The 26,694-nt window shown below is 37.7% G+C and overlaps 1 protein-coding gene across 1 annotated transcript in view; it reads right to left on the bottom strand.

The window, feature by feature from the left end:
- LOC308194588 (uncharacterized protein) overlaps positions 1-26,694 on the bottom strand; it is a 124,664-nt gene that overhangs the window by 34,453 nt on the left and 63,517 nt on the right. The window contains exon 13 of the mRNA XM_080590704.1: positions 5,088-5,167. Coding sequence (XP_080446830.1) covers positions 5,088-5,167 — 80 coding nt within the window. The remainder of the gene's footprint in view (positions 1-5,087; positions 5,168-26,694) is intronic.

Genomic DNA, 26,694 nt, shown 5'->3' with positions numbered 1-26,694 from the left:
TGTTGAGAACTGTTCAACTTGTAACAACCACAACTGTGCAAGACAGCATACAGGCTCAGACAAATGTTTTCTTTGGTCATGTCTTTGCAGAAGTAACTTTATCATCTCTCACACACACCTTGCTGCAGCTCCCTCAAAAAGTTTCACCTCGCAGTTTATTCCTCATAAATTCAAAATGCCGAGACATCAGATCTTACCTACTTTGACATCCAAGCCACCTAGTCATGTGAACTGAATAGGATTTCACGTGGAAGCACAGAGTAATCTGAGATTATTCAAAAAAGCATGGACTAAAAGGTGGCTTCAGACAAGTACAGCTAAGTCAGCACACAACACCTGAAAAAAGTTCTATTAACAACTGAAACATATTCGTGCAGTACGAGGACAAGACCATGTTGTTTTGGGGTCCCGAGTCCCTAGCAAGATATTTAGTTGGCAGCATGTGTCTACACTGGTCCTTCTGGAGCTAGACCTGTGCTTCAAGTTCACAGTGTAGACAAAATCACTTCAGTTTTTGGTCTGTAGTATGTTTAAAAGCATTAGTATTTCATACTTTGAGTAATTCACACAGTTCCAGTAAATATTTTTCCTTAGAGGAAGAACAAATGGCCTGAAAAAAGCACTCTTTTGGTGCTGCCTGAATAGAAAGACTACAAATGCACCTCAAGGGACATAAACCATGTACTGAGGTGAAAATCCTCAGCTATTTCATAGAAGCTGGGGAAATTACTATACGCACATGAAGTGCAAAAATGGTGGCTCAAATTTTTAACATTATCAAATAAGTGAATTTTGAATTTTTCTCTGTAGTGCTGTTGTATTAATGTGCTGGCTGACTCTCTTCTAAGGAGGCAGCTTAAACATCCATGAGACAGGATAAACATTATTTCATTTTAGAGCCTATAAGGTACCTCACTTCTAAATAAACACCTCTTGAAAATATTGAGGTAAAGAAAATGATCGGTACAGAAAGCACTCATGAGAAAAGAAAAAAGGAAGGGGCAAAAGAGAAAGAGGGGTAATTTGGACAAAAAGCACTGGAGAGCTGAGATGGCAAGTCCTGCTTACAGAAAGAGGTGGGAGCTGTACCTGACTGCTGCGCAGACATTTGCGCTGCTCCCTCCACACCCCTCTCTGTAGCTGCCTCCTGCATGCCCTAGCATCACCCTCAGGACTTCCAGGGACATGGTGCGGGCCAACAAGATGCACTGGAGCTGCTGGAAGTCATCCCTTTTCTTGTCTTGTATGCACCTGGAGCCAGCCCTGCATAAGCTGTATGGGAGACAGAAGACCGGCTGCTTCCTAAACAACCATTTCTGGCAGAGAAGGGTGCAGCGCAGTAGTACTGGTCCCTACAAAACCACCTGTGACCCTCAGGGTCCACCAACAGAAGAGCGTGCAGCATATGTCTGAGATCACCTGGATCCTCCGTCTCACCACTTGGGTGTTTCTTCCTTGCAGCTACCTTCTGACAAAGACCACCCAGGAGCTAACAGGGAAATCCATTAGCTGCTGCTCACCTGGTCTAAATTTGAAAAGGTGAACAAGAGGGTCCATACCCAATTGTGAATCCCCCGTGCTCTCCAGCCCCACAGACTCGTCCATTATTGCATTTATTGTTGAGTACAGATCCACATTTGGATATTGTGCAGGATGGAAATTCTCTTGGTTTTCTGGAATTCATTACAACCTTGATCCACTCCAAACATACTGGAAAGCATGAAACAATAGAAAGAGCCTTCCAACTGTCACCTTGGATTTGTCATCAGATGTGGAATATTATAGGAAAACTTTCAAGAGGTGAAATATATATCTTCCAAACTGGCAAAATATGCAAAACAACACTTCATCATGTTTAACTGGCTCTCAGGTGTCTCCCTGTACAGTTTAGCTGTCACTGACTTGAAGTTATCTAGAGCAAGCCTGTCAGAAGGGTTTTATGCTTTATCGAGGGTCAAACCACACAAACAAAGATTCCACGCATTTCAATATATTTGGTGTTATAAAATACATATTTTTGCAGTAAGACTATTGCCTGTTTATATGCCATATACTTAGTCCGCAGTGCATCTTTTAGTGCAGTGTGGGCAGTTAAAGTAACCAAACTGTATCAGCTCATTTCTAAGACACAAATTCACTACAAGCTATCAACAAAACCTGTACAATGGAACTTCCCAGGTCTGTTATGCCATCTGTGTAAAAACCGAACATATTTCCATCTACAGTAATGTCAAGGCTGCTCTGACTGAAACTTGAAACACAGCCACTGGCTTCTGGTCTGAAGTAAAACATAGTCACTGCTATAATTAAAATGTGTTAGTTATAATATTTTCTTCTATGTTTTAATGCAGTGGGGTGTGTGTTGGCTGAAACCCAACAGGGAATTTTTGACAACTTCTGCACAGCTAGAATCATCAAAACAATTTTAAGTGACCTGTATATGATCAGTTGGAAAAAAAATATATCACACAGTAGCTATATAAAAATAGTCAATAATTGATTCAGCAACTATTCTTCATGTAGTCATCTTTGGTATTAAAAAGCTATAAAGAATTTAATGCTGCAGGCTTTCTGCTGCTAGTTATTTTTCCTAGCATAGAAGCACTAAAATCAACAGCCTCTGCCTCTCAGTAATAAAAGTATAGGCCTATGTATCTACATATTAATACTATAACATTTGAAGATTCTGTGTCTCAGCTAAAATGAGTCCATCTGTTGTGCTCTGAGTAAGATATTCCCATAAAATACAGATGCAATAAGAGATGTACAGTTGCAGTCTCATGCTTTGGAGTTTAGGAAAAAAAGCTAAACCTTCTGTCTTGAAGAAAAAAAAAATCTAAGGCAAACCAACTAAGCACAAATGGCTTCATCTTTTGATGTTGCTGGATCAAGCATTCTTTGCTGGCATGTTCAGAATCAAAAGAAACATCCTGATAATGAGACATAGTGTTTTTGTGATCTTTTTTGATTTCCTGTATTAACATTAATGAAATAAAGAAGGCAACATCTGAAGTCTAAGGTCTTCATTCTTCCACAGCACAAAGTCCTTTGTGGCCAAAACAGAATTAAAAAATAAGTTCTCTCTCAGACAAAAAACATATAAATCTGTTTTGCAATATGCAAACCTATTTCTTATTAAGTTTTATGTTCTCTGCTCAATTCCCTTATCTGTTTGCTCATGCTCCATTTACGTGAAAATTCACAGAAACGTTCAGGCCATTGGCATTGTTCACACCACCAAGACAGGGTCTACCTGAAGCTAAAAAAGACGTAGAGGTACGTACTGGCCTATACACTACTTGAATTTCACCTGTTGCTTGTATGCTTATGATCCTTTTATAGAAGGAATTATTCTTAACATCCATCTAGCTGAGCTCCCAGAACGAATGTTTGGGGCAGAAAAAAAATCTAATTAAGCGTCTATGAACAGATATGATGCCAAGGAAACAACTGTGAAAATCATCCTCTCTCAAGTCAAACAGAGTTGGAATACAACTTTGGCATGTCCCACTGATATGCCTATCACCTCTCAACTGATTTCAGAGGAGTCTCCATTTCTGGTTTTGTTCACTTCTGCTAGGGTGAAAATATAACAGTGCCATTTGTAAGCATAGAAACTAAACACCATCAATTTGAACACTGTTCCAGCTGAAAACTGTTTCAGAAATACTGAAAATTTGCAGTTTGCTGAGGCACCCAAACATGTACATAACATTAAGGATATGAATTGATTCTGCTGACTTCATGCAAGATTATCCCCAAACAAGAACTCCGGGTATATGTAACTTTCCTCTGCATTGAGTTAAAAAAAAAAAAAAAAAATCTTTTTTGACCAATTTAATAAGATACAATTACAAACGTGATTAAAGATGATATCTGCCAAGGTGGCCAAAGATGACAAAGTCAGCCATAGCACAGAAGCACTTCTTGTTGTTTTAGCCCTTTATCTGCACTGTAGAAATAACAGTGTTTGTATGCAGCGTTGAGAAAAGGAGGCTCGAGCACTGCTTTGTACTGGAGGAAGACCATTTGTGAGCCTCCTGTTAGCCATCCAGGATGCTGAAGAAAAAAAATGGGCCCCAGGCAATTTTCCACCTCTCTCTCTCTCTCTAAACATTAACATACAAAAGTAGGACCCAGAGAGTCAGCAATAACAGCCCCAAAGAACCTGCAAACCCTGTGCTTCCCCATGGGACACCCTAAAGGTTATAGACAGAGGATGTTTGTGAGTCTCTTACATTTTATACCAGATCACAAAATAACACTTGGTAGAACAGCACAAACTTGCTCTACCATCAACGTGAGCACAAAAATTACACTTCTCCCAAGTTAGCCAGAGCCTAAATTATACACACTTCGAGATGGGTACTGAAGGACAGATGACACCTATTCTGATATAAAACCCACCAGGGCAAAGCTACCCTCTCCAACCACATTTCAACTAGCAAAATGATCCTCTGTTTGATCCTTGACATCACTTACCAATGACGTATTTGACCCTGTACTATGTACTCTAACACTGGATTTGCCATCTTATTAAACCACTCCATTTTCACTCCTCCTTGGTGTCGTATCTACCTCAATTCTGCAGCCAGATGACTCTGATTAGTGTACAATCTTTGTATTGCCTCCTCTTTAAAAATAAAAAAAAGTTCCCCTTGTTTTTATGATTATACAAAAGGTTACCCCTACCTAGGTTTCTATAATGCATAAGAGAAATATTAAGAGAAATGAGGTATGAGAATAGATGTTAGTCACAATTACTTTCCTGAACTTAAAAATTAAGACAAAGGATGGATGCTTTAAAGAATCTGATTTTTTTTCATGGTATGTTCTGTAAGAAAAGTGTCCTTCACTTAGACAGTAAAATAGTTACAATAGTAATAAATGTTAAATGACCACCGACTGGACCAGAACACACTGAAAAAGAGCATCATTCTTTGGACTTCCAGTTTAGCTACTTCATCATTCCTATTAAAGCCTTATTTCTGGGTATCTAATTTCTCAAAGCTTATGCCTGCATAAACATTTAAGCTTCTTATTAATATAGCTCAGCTTATTTCTTTTTATCTTAATATATTCAGTACCTCAGAAGGCGCCACAGCTGGAATGCAGCTCTTGGATATGATCATAAGTGCTTCAAAGGGAACGGGAGAGGTCAGCATGCCTGAAAGAAAAGATATTGCCACTGCCAAGGACCAAAGAGATTGTGACAAGATGGGAATACAGAAGTTAATACAGAAAAGACAGCTAACAAAACCAGGGTCAGAACCAGCAAGGTCCTTGTGGTAGGAAAGTTAAAATACTTTGCTTTCTGTAAAACAACCTAATAAATAAATAAATAATCAACAAGCTGATAAAACCTTCCCAAGAAGCAACTGAAGGATGATAACCCAGTGCAGGGTTACAACAAAGAGATTCGTTACAGAAATGTGAATCAACTTAGGGAAAACAAAAGCACCATTATTTCTGAGAAACAGCCCACACTGCTTTTTTTTCAAGCTAAAACATTGTGAGGTTCTGACATATTTGAATAGCTGATTGGGCTGCTCGTGTGTGCACCCATTTAATTTTTGGCTTTCATCCCTTCTGGAAGTAATGAAATACCTTAGGAAAACGCTTCTTGCGAAAGAAACATGGTGTATCAGTTTCGTTCAAAGTAATATTAGTAAATCAGTGTAAATGAAATCAGCATTTGCCCCCAGTTGGTTCAGAGGGAACAAAGTTCTAAACTTATTAAGAAACTTCAAAGGCAATATGAAAAGGAAAAGGTCTCATGAAAAGGAACATTTATATGGAGTTTCAAGTAGTTTGTGCCCATACACTAATATTTGTTCAGGGATTATTGTTAATGAAAATTCTTCTTATTGAGCTCAGCCTTTGTAACATCTTTCAATTTTCCTAAATCTAGCCACGTCCAGCAAAACAAGCGCTCCAGATGTTGCAGAGTTTTTATGATGCAGACAGATGTCTCATAGGTAAGGTCACCTCGACCATTTCAACTGCCTATGTTCTGAGCCACGCTGCTCTCAGCCCAGTTGTTTCCCAACACACAGGAGGCTGAGCTCCTTTGAGGTAAACCATAAAAAAGCAATGAAAAAGAAAAAAAAGAGGACTTCGTACATTCATACTGAACACAGCCAAATACTCAAGCACTCCCACATTAGTTCTCAGTCCTCAGCATGTGCATATGTAAATTCCCTCTAACAACAACTCTTATACGTCTGTGAAAACTTCATGTAACAAAAGCTGCATTTGACAATCGAGTTCAATGATGAACTGACAAAGTTTGGTGAAGAACAGACATGGCAGGAGAATCATTTTGTCTGCTGAATGAATCCAGATAACATCTTATCAGTCAACACTTCTTAGCACGAGCAAGAACCTGCAACTGAGAGAGAGCATCAATGGCCCCAGACTTTCTTTTTTTTTTTTTTTTTTTTTTTAAGAAAAACATTAAGTTTGGGGGAAAATAGGGTGGAGACTACAATTTTGGAAGACCAAATATTCTACTTTCCCTACCGTCTCACCAGTACAGTCTTTAACAGATTTAGGGTATGTCATCCTCCAACTACAGGTATATCCCCTGGCCCCTGTGCTCAAACACATCCAAGTTACACCTCGATACTAGATTATGCCATTCTTCTGCTTGTCATTATCCTCCAAAGTACAGATGTGTTTGAGATAAAGGTAGGCAGATTAACATTGAAAATTGACCTTCCAAAAGCCTAAGTAAATACAATCACTGTATTAATTTCAGACACTTGGGAATTTGACAAATCTGTATTAAAAAAAAAAAAAGGCTGATCAAAAAGGCTGTTTCTAGTCAGAAACTGTGCTACCAAGCAAAGTTATGCTAGCAACGTTAAAGAAATACACATCAGCCCAATAAGGAAATTGCTTAGCATAGGTTATTAAATATGACTATAAAATGTGCAACTTAAAAAAGTTTTAAAAAAGCTTCACACTGTGCAAATCCCAGAGATAGCCAAGTGGCAAACTAAGATAGTAAAGCATCCAAAGTTACACCGTGTCTAGAAGTGCTCACTCATATCTCTTTGCACCTTGTAGAGGATGCTAACTATTGGCATAGGCACTCAGCCAGCAGAACAGCTGAAGCCTGGAACCAGCTCCATCAGGAAGCTTCGTGAGCCCATGCAGATCCCTGCCCCGCACCCAGTTTCTGCAAGGCCAGTTCCAAGGGCTGCAAAGTCATAAGCCAGGTTCCTCTCCTGAACTGTGCAACTGGGAAAATGAATCTGATTTCTCACCATAGCACATTTCAATTTCTTCTTCTCTTTCTTGGTTTTGAACCTGGAGGTAACTGGAAAATGTAAGTGGCATTTTTCTCTGATACTGTAGACTGATTTTTTTTTTTTCTATAAAATATCTTCAGATGTCCTTTTAAAAGATGACTCTGAAGACCAAAGGTTTAAAAAAAAATCACTGAATATCACACAATTTAGCATGAAAATTGCAAGGATTATCAATCCATGTTTTGAATGAATTTGGATGAAATCATCATTTAGGTTTGGTGTTACTGTTTATACATGTTCTTAAACAAAAATTTGTAAAGCAACAGTTTTAACTGATTTTATTAGAATTAATTGCAGCCTGGAAGTCCATATTAATGTGGTATGTTCTACAAACAACAAAAAACTCTAGCCTTTGTTTCTTACTCTGAGGGTAAATGCATCCATCCATTTTTTCTGGCTTACATCAGAACATTCTGGCAATCAAATTACATTCACTATCACAGTATCGAAGCCAGCTCTAGTAAATAAGAAAAGCTGCTGAAATCAAATTCGTATCTTCTGGTTACAGCACTACAATTGCTTTATGAAAGGAAGAGCCCTTGACAGCAGAATGCCTTCTAGCACAACATGGAGCAAATGTTGAGTAATGGATGGTCTACTGTCCTCTATGTTGACTCACAAGAAAGGGTTTTTGCAGCATTTGGGTTTTCCCTGATGACTCTTCACCTGAGTACTGATCACAGCTGACTCCACTTGGCTCATAGGAGGTTGATCATGTTGATCATGTCACAAACTGTCCCTCTGCTGGTCTGAATTGTAACATACAGAATGATAATCCATTTGAATCGATGATTCTTTTGTAAACGAAGCCAAACCACAAGATCAGAACACTGTGATTGCATAGAAGGGCAACGAGTGACATGGGTTATTTACTGATTAATACTTCACTATAGCAATAACACAAGCTTCCACTGGAGAACATCTGGAAACATTACAATGCAATAGTTCTTCAAAATAATGAGGTCTATCAATCATTCATACGACCACTGAATATGAAAGAGCTTCATGTTGTCTACAAAACAACCAGACTTGATGCTACTCGCTCATGACTGGTGATTTTACTTTGGCCAGGACAAATAGGTATCTGCAGAGCAGCTGCTGTAATCATAATATAGAGTATCTTCTTTGATTGGATTAATCTGCCAAGACTAGGGAGTGCATGATGTAGAAAATACCTCACCAAAGAAAAGAACAAAGCCACAACTACAAAGGTAAATAAGTCAAAGAGACTTAGCTCAACAAGATTTATAGGAGTTATCAAATCTTGAGCATGGCTTCAACCACACAAATGCTAACAAAAATCAAAGCTGATGTTTTTCTGGTTTTATTTCTGTGTTTCTAAATTATGCCACTTCAGACAATACAGGTAAGGCATGTCATTATCAATCGTTTCAGTATAAACTAAGTAAGAGTAACATGTAAAAAGGAAATGCTACCATCCACAGTAAGCAAAAAGACTTGGAAAAAGAGGTGGAATTCACTGTTGTGAGAACTTATTGCTCACTAGTGGCAATGTGATTTCAAAAAGGAAAACCCAGATGGTTACATGAGTGACTTGCACTATTCAATACAACCTTCGCTTAGTTCTGCAGAGAGAAGCAAATTGAACTGTCAGGTCTTCCCAGCTGTTTCCATTCTCCAGCACTGCACAACTGGTCAAGCCCATCTCATCTCCTGCTCACTACCCACATTGCAATACCTTCTGGTGAGCATGAGCAGACTGCATGAATGGGAAATGAGGGAAAGACAAGAGAGGAGGAAGGATGGCAAGAGGATTGCAGATGGCAAGGTGAAGGAAAAATGACATAATGAGGAATTCTTGAAGTTGCAAAGACAAAATTCAGAGTTCAGGATGGTAGGTTAAGAGGCTCTTTGGTGAGGCAAGTAGAATACACTTGGTTTTTTCCATTTGAAAGTTTTCACAGATCGAATCCTTAATCCAAAATATTCAGACTTGGGCAACTAACACTAGAGACCTCAATCTGCATGCAGGCACCAAATCAAAGGTCTTAATTTCTCTTACAGCTCCTACCAAGGGGAATTGCTTCAAATTGCTGGAATTAAATGTATATGGAGAGGCAGTTACTTGGCTACAAAATATTACTGACCCACCCTCTTTCCACACATTTTTCCAAAAAAAACTGATAAAAGGCAAGTAATTCTCCCTTACGATCCAAAATGTCATTTCACAAGAAACTTTTGACCAGAACCCTGAGTTCAGGCAACATGCAAGTTCATTACAAAGTCCTCTACTATCTTAGTAGTATTCCCTCTACTGTTCAGCCTTACCTTTTCTCATTAACTTTTCCTTTCTTTGTTTTCCTCTCTGTCTAGGTGGGGAAGAAAGAATTGGCTAGGCCAATCCCATTCCCAAAATAAAGGTAACAGAAACAACTTTAGAGTAGAAAAATCAAAGCCATATTGTTATAATATTACCTACCTCCCTCACTATCCCAATCGCTCATTCCTTTCTTTTAAAAATGTTATTTTGAGAGGGCCATAGACGAAAGCTATGAAGTTATACAGAACAGCACAAAGTACAACTGCTTACATGAAAATTTGTAGAATAGAGAAACCTTCTAGGCATGTAGAAGGCCAGTGAATTACACAGGACACCAGAAGAAAAAGTAGACAAATTGGTAATCTGACTATTTTTTCACCCAGCTTTGGGGAAGGAAAGATCTATCCTCCATTTATACCACGATATGTAGCACTGCAGCATCAGTTAAGGGAAACCCAGCCAGCACTATGACAAGATGTATCTTCCGATTCATAACAGGCAACGCTTTGTGAGGCATGGCCTGGCTTGCATGAAAGCCAGCTCTGGACAATGTACAGAAATCATAGAACAAGAGCATTCCAGAAGGCAGATTTTGACTTTTTGAGTCACATTGTTTCCTGGCTACTTTCAAGCGGCACAAGGATTTGTTGCTGCTGCCCAAAACCTACACTTCATGAAAACTTTATCCCTGAGGGACATTTTTTGGGTAACCTTCTTGTAATGTACATCCTCTTGTACTGCCTGGAGGATGCTCACTTTCCCTTTTTACTTCAGCCAGAGCAGAAGGGGCACTAAAAGGTCACTCATTTGACATCAGCTCAACTTGCATCAGCACCCATGCTCACATCACCAGGTGGCAGATTCAGCTGCCCTAATGTCAAGAGTAACCAGCAAACAAGGGCAACAACAAGAGCTTGCAAAGGAAGAGTTGGTAAATAAATCTGTTTCTCGAGCAAGTACCTGCTGTACTTGTAAACGCACTACAAGGCAGTGCTTGGAAAGCAGCTATTTATAAACATAGAGACGAATTAGGCTCATTTTTCACATTCAGTACAAGACAGTTTCTCAAGATCAGATCGATGATAGGGGTGAATGCCGAGTCTGAGGCCAGATGGAATACTGCCCTCTCAGATCAATGCAGAAAAATGGTCTTTTGCCAAACAAATAAATAGACGGAAGAAAAAAGAAAGCAAGCCTAATTATACCAACCTTTCTAAGAAACATTTCCAAAAATACTTATTGGCCTTATCTGGAGTGGAAAGTTTCAGAAGAAGCACCAGAGGTGTTTTATTTTAGCTTGGCATGAGTAGTGAAATTACAGGAATGATTTCTAAGTGTGGCAAGTGCAGCTGCTTCTCAAAGACACAGTTTAAGGGTTCTACATAAAACCATAAAATCCCTGAGAGACTTGTAAAGAGCTGGTATGGTTTCTTTTGAATTCAAGAACTTTTTTCTTTCTTTTAAAGAGCCAGTTGGCTTCTGTTGTAACAGAGCTCAAGGCAACACCATTAAGACAATAGTGGGAATACAATGATCAATTGCTCCAAAGCACTGCCACGTTCAAGGCTAGGCCCTCTAAAATTCCTATTAAATGACACCAATCCAAAGATTTCAAATAATAAGAGGAGAAGACTTGCCAAGGACTCTAACCTCTCTTAGTTTTTAGCAAATCACAGTTACTATACAATAACAGGCAGAAACAATTAAGAAGCAAGAAGTTAAATGCTAAACAAAGCTCGCCAAGCTCATGTTGTGACTAAAGGAAACATTCCTGTTATGTGTGAATTTTGGGTGGGTAGGGTTGTCGGTTGCAAACAGAGCTTTGCACTAGGGATAGGTAACTTTGCATATGTACTTTGATGAGCTTTTCTCCTGTGTGGGGGAGAAGAGAGTATCAGCAAGCACAGTGCTGGGAGAAAGGGCTTCTACAGAAAAAGAAACAGAGGTTTTCAGCATTAAACTCTTCATAAAACACAAACAAGGAGGAATGAAAAACTTGTATCTTCATTACTGAAAAGAGTCTAGTCACTTGTGATGCCGACACAACCAAAGACTGTTCCAGGCAGCGCAGTAAATACATCAGCTTCCTATCAAAGCTAGGTTTTGACTGGCTAAATCACACCCGTGTCCTTTAGGTGGAAAGCTTTACAAGTCTGTCCCTTGCATTTTTGAAAGACTAATAAATAAATAAATAAGATCTAGCTGAAATACTTTTACAAACAAAATCCAGGCTGGAAGGCAGCAGTAGAGTAACAGGGGTCAGTCTGGCACTGGGGGTGGGCACCGGGGGTATAAGCTGATAGGACACGAGCCAGTTGGGAAGTCCAAGCTCCTTTGGACTTCACCTCACAGCTCACACCAGACATTCAAACGACTTCTTTCCCTATCTCCTCAGCACGCTTTTTTCCATTGCCTCACAGGAAAGTTGAAAGGCTATTGCAAGATTGTTCAGGTCTGTTCTACAGATCTGTGAAGCACTTGCATCTAGGCTGAGAGAGATGAGTATTCAACATTTGAGAGGTTGTTGATGAAGATGGGACTTTCCCAAGGTTCATTCAGCACTCATTTCTCACATACAAGGAGGTTCCGCATATTTCAGAGATTTATCCCAAACCAGCACTCCTGCATAATGGGATAGAACTGTTCAGCCCAGTGTTTCATAGAAAGATGAAAAATGGTGGTTCCTGCAAAATGTGAATGTCAACAAATGTCCTCTAAGGAAATCATAGCTCCTGAACATAAGATACAAAACTGAAAATACTCTCTTACATACATCAAGGATATTTTAGGTCAAAAAATGTAAACAAGCACTAAAATTGTCACATTTTCACACAGGGTGTGTGTAATGACCAATAAAATCAAGCCACTTCCATCCAGTATAGATTAAAAGATGACTGCATTCAGAAACAAATTGTAAAATAAACACAGCATGTCAAAGTGAGGTTTTTAGTAGTAGTGAATGTCATCAAGACAGAGAATAAATATTCTACAGCTATATTTTCAGGTATGCCTCACTTTGTGCGCAGCTTCAGGCGTGAAGCTTGCCCATCTAACAGCAGATTCACAACATAGCTCATCGTCTGATTTTGAACATAACCAGTTTGAACCTCCACATGTAATAGAAACAGAAAAAATGTTGTTAGAATACTTTAACTCCGACATTTCCTACTGCTTGCAGAAAAACTTCTTCCATTGGTTTCAGCAAGCACTGGAGCTGGCCTGAAGTCATGAGGAGTCATTGGCTATTCCTTATTTTGAGAGTGTCTGGAGTTTCCTTAGTCTGCAGCAACAAACCTCTATTTAATAATCAAGAGAACAATCTGCATACCACCTCATTTTTTCTTAAAAGCAAAGGAAAAAGAGAGAAAAATAACGCTTAGTAGATTTAGAAGTAAGTATTTCATTCTGAGTGTCTCTCCACTGGTAAGGATGATGATTAACTCAGATTAGGCACATCAGCTGCTAAATTGGCCTACTGTAACCCCTACGGGCTTTCCGAGCTTTTTACTTCTAATAACATGTATGTGATTTCCCCCTTAAAATTATGTTTCTTCAGGCAGAGGACAGGCAGTCTAGCAATATTTTATGCTAACACTCAATCCCCACATCACTGGCTTTATTTTCAGCCTATTGGTTAGAGAATTAACTCTGTTTTTCTTCAGGACAAATAATAACTAATTGTTCATACAATGGTGATAAAGATAACCAATTTCTCAGGCTCTGCCAAAATGAAATATGTCTGCAATTTCCTATTTTCTGGGTCTCCTTTTTTCCTCCTGTCTATCCAAACTATCAGCATCAGCTTTCTTCACTGCTTTGGTTCACAGTTGAGAGGCTGCCAAGATTCATCATTTCCTGCTTACACAGCAATCTAAACCAGACCTTTTAATCATATTCTTTATTGTGAATCCTTTTCCTTTGCACTTTTACCTAAGATTCGTGAGCCCTAAGAATTAGAGAAGTGGTAGTTCATTTCCATTTTCTCCTCTCATTTCTATTCCTTAATCGCATATTCACACATAATTTAAAAGCAAACATACACAAAAAATATATAGAGATAAACAGATTATCCTTGAACTCATACCATTTTTAATGCTAGATGAGGGCACTGACTAAAATTAAGTCAATCTCTAACTATAAAATTCAAAGTAAGGATCAGTTCAAGGCACAGATTTGATACAGATACTATCAGCTACAGATCACAAACCAAAAGAACAATATTTCACATAAAAGTATTTTAAAGACTAGGCCCACATATTTTAGAGAGCATTTTACCCAAATTATCATACCTTGGCAATTAAGAAATGACTATGGAATATTATTTCCCCATTACTTCTTTTTTACACAAATTATCAAGAAAGATAGAAAACTAGATTTAGCTACTACTCTAAGTCCCAAGCAATTGATTTTCTTTCAATATTAGTCCTGGGACACAAGAAAGAAGGGAAGAAATTTTCTATACCCAACATACAGTAGTTCTAATACAAACATTGTATTTTTTTTTTTAATGGAATAAAAGACAGTTATATGGGTTCATGTAATTTTCACGATTAAAACTTGGTAACAGTTTTACCAAGAGCTTGTGCCTTATCTTCCTGGTTAATAAATAAAATAAGCTTGTTAAAACTATGCATAGCACAGAAGTCAATTCTTTAATAAGCACAAACTAGTATATCTGTCCTTAGCCCAAAAGGAAAAGTACATATGATTTTTTACTGCTAGCATATTAGTCCAGAAACTTGTAATTAGTCATTGTCCTAACTGCAGGCAATGGGGGATTAACAGAAGAGTAGTCCTCTAACACTCTTCATCTTCTGCAGTTACATGTTGACAACTCTGTCGCCTACTAACTTCCAAAAATTAGCAATTATTTCAAAGCTTTTTATTTATTAGCTTTTTGCTAATGAAATTAGTAATTGAATGACTCAAAGAACTGGCTAGAGCTCAAGCTATACCCCTTCAATTCAGAACAACCCCAGCGTGTCACTCAAAGTAACAATTATCTGACGGTTATCTCCCTTGTGATGCTGTTTGGTGAACTCAAAGACCTAGCAGAAAATGGGATGAGAGCAAATTCATACTATATTCACATTCAGACTACATTCCATGTACAAATAACCAAACTAACTTTTAATTCAACCAACGCAGATTCTTATAGCTGCATAGTCAGGAGCAGGACCCAAGCAAGAAGCTGGAAATAGTTTGGAGACATGTCTCAGATGGTGGCATTGGTAAAAGGTCAGCCCACAGGTTGTTGTTGCCTTTAGCCTTTGTCATAAAGAAAAATAATTCAATTCCTTACTTATTTGATTCTTGTTAATACACTTGCTGCTGTTCCTATTAACCATGTAAATGCTTCACACTTTTTTAAATCATTTTAAGAATTTGATGTCCCTATCCTTCAGTTGCGAGTTTCATAGGCTTTCTTTTCAGCTTTGCTATTAGAGAAATCCCACAGTCAGAAGACGAGCATTTGAAAGGGACTAGAGCCCAAATTCATATGCCTCTCACAACTCAGGGTTTTTGGAGGGAGGAAGGGGAGCAAGAAGTGATGCTTGTTAAATGGTGATGGCAACAGAAGGCTCTGGGACTCTTTCACTGCCAACACAGTGACATCTAAACACAGAAAATCCTTGTGTATCACAGACTCAATTCTGTATTTTCATATTTTGCTTGCTAGCTCACCAAAGAAAGAAAACAGGATAATAATTGAATGTTTTCAAAACCAAATTTGCTGAATACCTTCATTGTGCATGGATGAATAAGCAACATTTTTTGCATTGAAACGTCTCAAGCTGACATTCTATGGCTACTGAATGCTCCTTGAATGTCTTCTTGTTCGTAATTGATTTGGAAAAGTACAAAAATACTAACCTCGTGTTTTCTCCTCACCCCTTTTCCCATAGCTTATTAGCAATTAGTATTTTAAAGAATTCACATTTTTATGTTGCGTTGTAGAAGCACTCTGCATCTGACCCCACAATACAAAGCACAGCATGCAGAATGTTACCAGGGGCATGGCAAGGACATGAGACCAAAAAGAGGGATTGGAGGGGGGCTGTTCACTGGAAGGCTGATAAATATGCTAGAAGGCATCATAAAAGTATACAAACTATATTGATTTAGAGCACTTCTCAAAAGGACATAATCCCTTGCTTTTCTTTTTTTTTTTTTGCCCCCCCCCCCTTTTTAAACACCCAAACTCCTCAGTACTCGCTTACAAGAGAAGAAAGAAATGTGTCCTTTTCTAAAAATCAGACTTTCTGTCTAAACTGAACTATCAGTTTCTTCTGCTCGTTCTCCACTAAAAGTAACTATACTGCCCTTGGGGTATCTTGTATTCCATCAGTACTCTTTGGACATCACAAATAATAAAGCAACAGGACACAGGCAGTTAAACTGTAAGTCCCTATCTGCATATAAACATAATTTTTGTAAAAGAAAGGAGATTTTAAAATATTACCAGCAAACTAAATTCTTTTTCCAGGTGCCCTATTAAGTGACAGAAGACATTTTTAAGGTGATTAGAGTACAAAATAGTTCAACACATACATTTAGTGTCAGAATGAATTAGTTATTATAAAGAAAAATCCCAGGTAGCAAATATAGCCAATTGGAATAAAAAGGTAAATGGTTCTTAAATGTATCTTTTGTTTTTCATATTATAGTCCAAATACATGCTTGAAAAACTATTTCCATTTTCTGCAAGGTATATGAGAAAATAATTCATTGATTAAAAAAATCATTCACATGTAAACGTAAGTAGAGCAGTCAAACTGTTCAATACATCTCTATTAGTATCAGCTGGCAAAAACTGGTTTCACATCACAATCTGTAAGAATCCACAGAAATCCCACTGAAACTACAGCTTTAACAAGGAATAATTTAGCCTGGGTCCCTTCACTTGCTAAATACAGTAATGATTATATCAGAGATGGTAAAGACAAGCCATTATGCCGGTCTTTTAGTCTTCATTATGCATTCTTACAGATGTTGTTCATTTTCATATTATTACCGGGTTACCCTCAGAAGTTCCCGAAGCCATCTTATTTTGGAAAAATTACTCAATCGCAAGGTAATTAATACAAGCAAATTTTATCCACCTGATGAAAATGATGCATTTGACCCAAAGACATGGATTTCTCCAGCAGGATTAGCTTAATATGTCAAAGTAAAATATCTTGCAAGATCTGCAGGGCTGAGAGTAGAAGTTATCTGCTTGCAATTCCAAAACTACAGCATCATCTCTGATAAATTATCTAAAATCAATGCTTTGTTCAGTGATGAAATAATTTAATTTTGCTTGAACAGATTACAGCTTAAAAATAGTCCTTTCCATGGTTCAAGTCCTTTTGTCAATTTGAGTGGAAGGTCTTAGTTAAACTGCACTGATTTCTTGATGTCCCCTGAATATTTTTCTATAAAAAGTAACATAGAATTAACAATGCAACATCCTTCAAATGCTAGAGGGATCACCAGGTTGCATATAGCTCTCAGAATTGAGTACAGCTCAAATATTGTTCATGTGACTACATTTTCTTTGGCCTACAAGAAGTTTCATAAAAGATGCATGCAGTAAGGGAGACCGGCCAGAAGTAGCCTGCAGAACAACTAAATAAATCATTTGATTAGGTATTAACAACTGCTAAAGAAAAGCACAGAAAGCCCCAAAGAAAGATCAGTACCTCTGAGAAAAGCAAACCAGAATCCTATCGCGATGAATGTGGAGTTCATAGGCTTCCGGAATTAGGACTTCTTAGTCATAACCTAAGTAGCTCAATATGAGCACATTGCACATATGACCAGCAGCAACTACAACTACAATTCAAGCTGTTCCTTGAATTCCTTAGAAAATAATAAGGCATTAGAGACAGAAGGCTGCAAGGCTACCTAAGCTTTGACAGGCTCCCATATTGCAGCCTTTGTCTAACTCCTGTGGGCATAATACATGTTCAAAGTACCGCCTCCCACCAGAAGTGATTCAAATTAGGAAAGATAAGGGAATGAGTGGAAGACCTAGAAATGTGTTTGTGATACTAAGCAGTATGGCAAAGCTAACCTGTAGGCAAAGTTTCAGTCCATAATAAATGGCAAGCAAAAAAACTCTAAAACAAAGGGTTTAGCTAAGGCACTGAAAAGCAAAACATGGTCTCCAAAAATCTCACAAGCTGTTTAATTAAAACTATACACTATTAGTCTGCTTGTAACACTTGTTATTAATTTTCCCCCAAAACAGAGTGCCAAGCAAGGTGAACGTTTACATGGGTACTCGTGAAAATTTGAAGGACTCTATCTGTAACGTGGCGAAATTCTTCAGTCCACAAGGCTGTAAATACTTTAAGACTCCCCAGGTGTAGGGTAGGCTTCTGCGTGGCATTCACCTTTTTATTCCCATGGCATGGATTCCTTTCTGAGATCTCATCCTAGGAAGGTCCTAGAGATACCCTTGAAATTTTAGCTAACTTTCTTCCAGAACCCTATACTTCTGGAATAATCTGGATTATATTCCTCTGGGCTATTTTACTCCTTTAGATGGCCTTGCACGTGTAACCAGCCAGAGGTATAAACAGGCTTCAAGCAGGATTCAAACATCATTCATCTTTACTTTCTACACAGCAGTATTTTTGAGAAAGTCCCCAGATGATATGAAACAACCTAAAATATTTTAGGATTTGTTCTCTGAAAGAATTTGTTCAGCCCAACTGAGCTCACAGTCTTTGACCTTGGTCGACAAAACCATCTCCTGTCATATAAGCATGCCTGTATCTTCTCTACTCCTGCTGAAAGTACTTTTTGAATCTCCTCTAGTCCGCCTTACAACATCTGGCCTCTTTGTTCTGTCTTTATTAATTTTCCATTGCTTCAAACCTCCTGCCTCCGGATAGGAAGAATAAAACCTAGGTTTCTCAGCCCACTGTCACAAACTATTTCCATCTCAGTTTCCAAAAGGTATCCCCGGTCTGCGAGGAATGTGGTGAAACCCTGGTCAGAAGCAGCCGAAACACATTTGAAAGAGATTTATAAACAACTAAGACGATCAAGAAGTCTTATAACACAATGAAGCCAACTAGAATACACCAGCTACTCGTAGATTCGGCAAAGTCATCAGAATCATACTCTTGGGAAAGTTCAGCCCAGAGGTGCTTGTGTCCCCTTGGGAAATGTCACCGATTTCCCTCCCAGAGTTTATGGAAGCTTTATCCATGAAGGCATGAATTTACACCAATTCATAAATAATGAATAGTGAAAGACAATTTAAATAAATTATTTGCAAACAAATTACAGGCCGGAAACTTTTGCTTGAAATGTTCTCTCAGCAGTTTCAAAACAAAGAACAAATTCATTAAAAAAAAAAAAAAAAAAGGTCTTGCACTTAAATAGACCACAAACCAAAAAAAGGGTAACATTTGAATACATTATTTGCTATAAAATGGATCACCCTTCTCTTGATGAAACTCTTGCAATGCTAAGGGTAAACTGACCTATTGTGCCTTTCCAGTTTCTTTCTCCATTTTGCAGAACAAGGGAACATTTGTATACAATAAGTAAAAAGTACTAAGGATCATGTTCTAAAAGGAACACTGAAAAATCAGTCTGTGTGAATGCAGAAAAAACACATACATACAGAAGCTGTTTCAGATAGGCTCTAAGACAGTCTGCTAAGTAGAAACAGATACATTTCTGCAGGCTCACACCTGTGTTAATGCCAATGTGACATCAAACTAGATATATACGAACCTCACTCGGTTTCAGCATAGCGCAGCTGCAGAAAACAGCCAAATCAGGCACATTTGCCTGGCTGTGACACCACAGTGTGGACAGTGATGAATCCTGATGTATAGTGTCCAACTAGCTTCTCAAAAATGCATGTGGAAGAAATATGTATTTTTAATGCAATATATTATTGTTGCATATTAAAAACATTTCCAGCAGTTACAATATATTGTAAGTATAATGAACCTGCCACCCTTAAATAATACGAATAATATATGGAGAATGCTGGTTAGCACATATGCTTTCTGTAGATGAAAATAAAATGTATTTGACAAATGGTCTTAACTGTCTTCCTATTCTCTCAATACCTGGAAAAACATGACATGATTGTGAAAGAACTTGAGGTTTTCAGCGGAGCCCACAAGGCATTAGACATTAAAATCCCACAGAAATTCAGTGAGAAATAGCTTCCTGATTCCCTCCAAAACGCTTCTAAAGATTCAGGCATAATTATGATATTGCCAAATTATAGTCAAGTATCAGAGTTTATTCATATGTGGAGGCCAAGTAATGATTGACATCAGTGGAACAGGATTGGACAAAAAATAGCAATATGCAGGTATATGTAGGTAATATCAATAAAGAACTGGAAAGCACATACACTTGTTGTCTGTGAAGAATTACGTGGGTACTCAATAATATTGACATAATTGTCAAAATGTATGACTACACGCATATATTCTCACCATCTCTACAGTGTTTCAGTATTTAAATGCATAACTTTTAGCAAAAGTAGCCTATGAAACCAAAATGTATGTGCATTTCAAAAAAATACCCTAAAAATAAAAATCTGTAGAAATGTGATATTCTATAAAAAGAAAGCTATATATATTTTTTTCTGGAACAGTGGGAAAACTATTTGGGGGTGAGCCCATTTTTATAAAGATTAATGAAAGAGTGGAGAATGAAGTGTAAAACAGGTTAGATGTTTTATAAGCAACATAAGGTGGACAAAGTAATATGTTCTGGATGAGACAGACCATGCAGCGCACCACGATTTCTTTTGGTGTTGAGACAATAGCTGACGAATGAAAAGACTGGAAAGCATGTGAATGGAGTGGTAAACTACAGCCCAAAATCTACATGTAGGAAGCGATGATTAAAAATAAATGAGGACAGCCAGCCCTGAGCACAAGCAGTTATGGTGCACACCTACACCTCCCTCTCCAAGCTCCGTGTCTTGTGGTTTATAAAGACGATGGTTCTTTTCAGAAACCAGCTGCAGGCCAAAAAAGGTGAGATTAAGAAAAAAAATGCTAAATAAGCAACTCTTGTTCCTCCTCCTCCAGAAAAGAGATGACTTGCTGAGCATCAACAGTCTTACTTAGTGCCAAGTTTTACATCATTTTATTTCATTGATATTTTTGGTGGTCTTTTCCCTTGCTACCGACCTACTTGGGAAACAAAAAAAAATAAGGAGGGGAGGGGGAACAAAGCACTAACATGGATGAAAGCCTTCTGGAATACTGATAAAAAGTGAAAAACAGCTGACTTTTTTAGACTTTTTTAGTGCAGCTAACCGTACTAAACAGCTGACTTTTTTAGTACAGAAGGAATAAAGCATGTTGGTCAGCTATGATTAAATTTTAAAAAAAACTACACCACCTGCCCCACTTTTCCCATCTTGGAGCATGCCACTTTCTACATTAAAACATTTCGATTTGAAAAACAAAACCAAAAGAAACTGGTAACAAACTCATCCAAAAGAAAGCAATACTTTCTGAATATTCTGTATCAAAGAGTAAAATTTTGGCATGGGCTTTTTCCCCCCACTCGATTTCCTGCTGAGACGGTGAACAATATGAAATTCTGAAATCTGACTAAAAATCTTTGACACAAGCAACACAAGCTCACCCACACTGCTCTTGATGAACCTACAACCAATGTGTTCTTTAGCAGACAAAGTGCAGAGGCTGACAACATGAGGCTGATCTTGGGTGAGCACAGATATAGACACCTAGGTCTACATGAAAGTACTTGACGCACAACTTGCAACAGGATCGTCAAATGAAGTATCTTTGTTTTACATTTCATTTCTTCACAGGAATATGGCTGTAAGATTGTGTGTTATTGTACATAACTGTGTTACTGCTACATTATTGTACCAATTACACTATGTCAATGCTATTTTTCACATAAACAGCGCTGACAGAAATGTATACTGCAGCCCCAAGGCTGTAGAAATGTGCAAACTCCCAAATGGAGATTTTATTTTATCCACATTGCTGTTTGATAAATCTGCTATTAGGTTCTTTTTGTTGTCCGCTGCTAGTCTGTATTTGTGCTTAAAGTAAAACCCTGGCCATTAAGGAATAACATTATACAAGAAAATTATCAACCGATGGTAGAAACCATTTCTATAAAAGACCTTATGGTTGTAAATTAAACTGTTTGGTTGGAAGTACTTTATAACTAAGTTATAATTCTTAACAGCTTAAAACTAACTATAGAAATAAATAAAGAATGAAAAATGAAAAATGTAATAAGAAAATCTTAATTCATTTTCTTTTCACTGTTGCTTTGTCCGTGACACAGAAAAAAATGTTAAAATACATTTTTTCTTTTTAACTAGGAAAAGGTTTTGTTTTGTTTTTCTTACTCTTGTAGACTTATGTCGCACAACTACCTCTGAAATCAATGAAAGATTGGCAGTGAGTACATTGAAAGTTGGATCAGATCCCATACCAAGGATTTCACCTCATTTTGATTTAGATTAAGAGGAAAGAATTGGCTTTGAATTTGGTTTCATGTCAGATTTTAGTGTCATGGTATATGCACATCAAAACGCTAAATTAAATTATACTGCAGTTTATACTGAGCAGGTGACTTGCAGTTTAAATACATTGGAGTGTAGGATTGGTTCCAAAATCTAGCTGATTAGCATCCTAACATTTGCAGTCACCAGCAGCTGATAGAGCAGCGAGCAGTCCAAAGCCCTGAAGAAATTACATATAGGATAACCAGCTGCCCACAGGATGGACCAGCTCACATGAAGTCTCTGGACACCCACAAATAATATACTGTTCTGCATCTGTTCCCTTCTGTCTCACCCCTAAGACAGAATCCAAAATTAGGAGTTATGAAGGACAGATTGTTTCCACACTAAATTTTTTTCTTCATCTCCTGGACTCAGATATCTGAATCAAGGAGAGAGACCTTTCATCCACAAAACTCCTGCTGCAACAAATATTGTTTTAGAGAATTTTACTTATCCTAACATTTTTAAATAGTTTCCATAAAGAAAACAGGAGAGTTATCTAATTGCCATAAAAGAGCAAAGAGACTAAAGCGGTTATCGAAAAGTTGGGAAACCTACCCTAAATCCATTCCTGAGTCTAAGAAGATTCAAACTTACACTGCCTTCCTCCCAGCAAAGTGCCCTAATACCTAAGTTGGGAGCCATCCAGCCATCTCTTTGAAGCCAGTCCTCTGTCTAGTAAAGAATGCATCCAGAAGGGTGGCATATAAAAAGAAAAAACAATAGCTGGGCACATAGCTAGAAGTGCTGTCCTTGTCAAGGTTCATGCTCCCAGGATTTTTTCATCCATTTACTATTTAATGCAAAATTGTAAATAATCTCTTGAACAGGGAACAGAACTTCCACAGTTACTAAAATCAATTCAGATAATTCTAAGTCATTCTGTTATCTGTATAAAATATCGAATTACTTTTTGACTCACTAAATTCCTGCCTTCCATGACTCATATGGTGGAGTTTCCAGGCGAACCACACATTATATTGGTATTTCTTTTCATCAGTTTTGAACTTGCTTCCTTGAAATTTCATGAATGTGCCCTTGTTGCATGACCCTCTCTGAAACCCCTCTTTTTTGATTGTTTTGTTGCAGCTCTTTTTAGTTGCAATTAGAAGATTTGTCTACAGGAAACAATCCTAGCCTTTTCATTTTTGATTTCTTTTATTTGCATGAACAATTTTCCACAGGATAACTAGCACAAAGCATTATCCTAAATGATACAGCATAGTAGGTTTCTATGAAGACATTTAATATTTTCCATATGATCCTTCACTCCTGTATGTTGTAGTGTATAGCTTACAATTGCAAACACAGCTGCACACTAAACTGTCTACAGCAACATCTTGATGTCCCTAGGCCAAGCAACACAAGTTATTAACATCTATATTAAATGCAGCTACACTTTGCTATAATTCTTTGGAGAACAGAAAATACTCAGTAGTCTATTGGATTCATTAATGATTCCATTTATGCTTAAATTTCCTACGTGCCTACAGTTTTCTTCATCTCTTCAGAAACTCGTTTTTACCACTCTATATCATACCACTACACTCTGCCTGCTGAACTGTCATCCAATGCAACTGAAAAAACATCCTTTCAGACTGCTACATTGCATATAAAACCATTAGGAGGTGTAAATGGAAAGGGAAGGATGGTCATTTAATCCTCTTGTGTCTGTAGACTGCAAATTTCTGAATAAAAGAAGAAATTTGCTATGGAATAAAGTTGCTCCAGAAGACAGACTAGCTAAATCACAAAGGTAATAGACTGTGTTCCCTTTGCACTGGAAACACTCAGACTAGGAGCACTTGAAGGATGGAAGAGAAGGGTTTGTGTCACTTGGGAATTTTTCCATTGTCAAAGAAATTCCTCAGGAGCCATTGTCGTTGTGTTTGCAGATTCTCTGCAACAGGGCAACTACACAAAGAATCAGGCGAATAAATTGTGAAAAATACATTCATGAAATTGCATGTTCAAAAATATGGGAACAACAGGTACTTGCACATTCAACAAAACAGAGAATGAATCAAAATCCAGTACAACAGCTTTTTCCTGAACTGTTGCTGCTTGACAAAGCTCCTTGGAAAAGAGGTTCTGACTGATATTTAGGAGGTGTAAAATGAAAATATATTCCTAGAGTTCAGAAAAAAGAGAAACAGAAGGAACTAGTGCTGAGACTAGTCTCCAGAGTCATGGACAACCATGCAAGAAATGCCTAATGAAAACAAGCAGTATGTTGCACTCCCTGCGATGTTCTTAAGTGGTGATCGATGAGAGTTCTGGGTTAGAACTGGTAACCGTGAAATCTCGGTATTACTGCAACAGCAAGTTTTACAAACATTTGAGGAAAAACTACAAAGAAAGTGAGGAATTAGCTATATGTCTCGCTTCAGTTGCTAACGCTACCTCTCACAAACCAGCAGCATGCTGGAGCCAGAATTTCTGGGAGGATGTATCAGTTCTGGCTGGAGCCAGAATTTTTGAGTGAACATTACAGATCACTGTCTTATAACCATACATGCTATTTTTATATCCTCTCAAAAACACAAATAAATTTATGCTTTTGCAACTATCCTACAGTCAAGTCTGTGCCCAACAATTCTGAATAACTAGAACAGCCATCATACAAGAGGACTTCCTAACCTCTGTGCCAAATGATACATTCCTTACCTACCCGACAAATTGTGAACTCTCTTAAAATTTAAGGGAAAGATGTGTAAGAGAAAAATATAGCCAACTGATGAGATTTACAAAGCCATAAATGTTACTGAACATTAAAATGAAAACCTCAGGAAAAACCTCATTCTCTTACTTCAGAATAGTAAATGTGCCATTTTGGAACCTAAAGAAACCATACAGGATAGGATTAACAATATGAACCACTGGAAAAACATCGCTTGTGTAGGTTGCTAAAACCAGATTCTACCTATGTTATTTTCTATGTGAAGTGGTTAGTCATCTGGCATATAGGTAAGCTACTTTACAAATTAAATGAAACCACTAAAAAATTTAAGTAAAATAAGACGAGGATGAATAAGAAGATGAGGCGAAGAGAATGTATTCAGTTAGATAAACACTTAGACACGGTACAAGAATATGTTCAAATTTATCTATGCTACCTAATAGCAATCTGAACTAGTCTTAAACTGTAGTTAGGCAAGAGAGCAGGCTTAGGTTTATAAACTAAATAACTGATGCTTTGGTCCTGAGCTCTATTTAATCAACCTATCCTAATTATCAGTATTAGTAAAGTTTCAGTTTTCAAACTTTTTCCTAGAGCACATACAAGTACGCTTGTGATGTGTTGCAACTGCTGTTTCTAGTTTCACATCCTGTTTCTGCCTTCCTCCTAACTGCTTGCTTGCTTATTTTTTCATCGTTACTCTTCACTAACAGATGTTAATTAATCAGCTATATTTCAAGGAAACATTATTGTTACAAGCTCAGTACTGGCCAAAATCAGACCATTTCAGAACCTAAATATAAATCAACCATAAAGCCTACCTTGAGACCATAACTTTTTCAATACATTTGACTAGAGTTGGACCTCTGCAGCAAAAGCCAAAATCAGACTATAGTTTCCCTAGCATTTAGGAATACACATAAGATTTGATGCTCAGATCCGTCTCTAACAAGATATTCATCACAGAACACTCAGACACATCTTGAAATTAAACATTTTTCAGGATTTCTTTTGTAAAGAAACTCAGATTTTTGTACCCTTAGCCTACCTAAAATATGGATATTTCAGTGAATATTAGCAACTTATAAAGAGCACCATACTGTCACCACTTCTCCCATTATGAAACATACAAACAGTAATTTCACGAACCAAAAGTAACAACAAAAGTCATGGTGTTTTATCAGAATGGAAACAATTACTCCCTAACAGACAAATTTATTAATGCAACACAAAGGGTGTAACAGCACGAGCTATTAGGGAGAAACTAAGGCTTGAAAATTATTCAGGTGCCATGCAGATAAAGTTTGTAACACTGTTTTTTCTACTTGGGGTAAATTTCCCACTGTCTTCAGCACCAGATTTGTCCTGAATAATGGGGAGAACATTCTCTAAGAAAAGTACTACGATACAGAGCCATGCTGAACAACTTCTCTGGGTTCTAGCAAATGCTAGAAAAGGTGCCCCTAGAGTGCTCACCCAATTAATTCATCTCCAGTATTTCAACTCTACATAGATACTGCTTTGGGTTTTTTTGAGAAATATCAGCCCTGCGATATTACCAAGTTACGGTTTTATTTTATACGTTTTACACTCTTGGAACAAATGTTGCTGAGGACTCGAAATTATGGCTACTTATACTGCATAGTGAGTGTGAATGTAACCCTATGTTTGTTAGTGTAACAACATAACCAATGAATTAGTAAATACTATTTTAAGTTTTAACTTTCAAAGATGGCAAATTGTTGAGAGATCTTTGCTGTAACGTGCGTGAGGAATCAAGAAAAAAACCCTGAACATCCACACCTTTCCCTCAAACCAGGTTCAAATCTGGTTCACCGCGCAGGGATCTCCAAAAGCAGAGTAACATCCCAAATTATTTCCGACA

Source organism: Anser brachyrhynchus (genome assembly GCF_964034855.1).
Source record: "Anser brachyrhynchus genome assembly, chromosome: 4".
Classification (NCBI taxonomy): Eukaryota; Metazoa; Chordata; class Aves; order Anseriformes; family Anatidae; genus Anser; species Anser brachyrhynchus.
The sequence above is the reverse complement of the archived record's forward strand: the minus strand, read 5'-3'. Positions and strand labels throughout refer to the sequence as shown.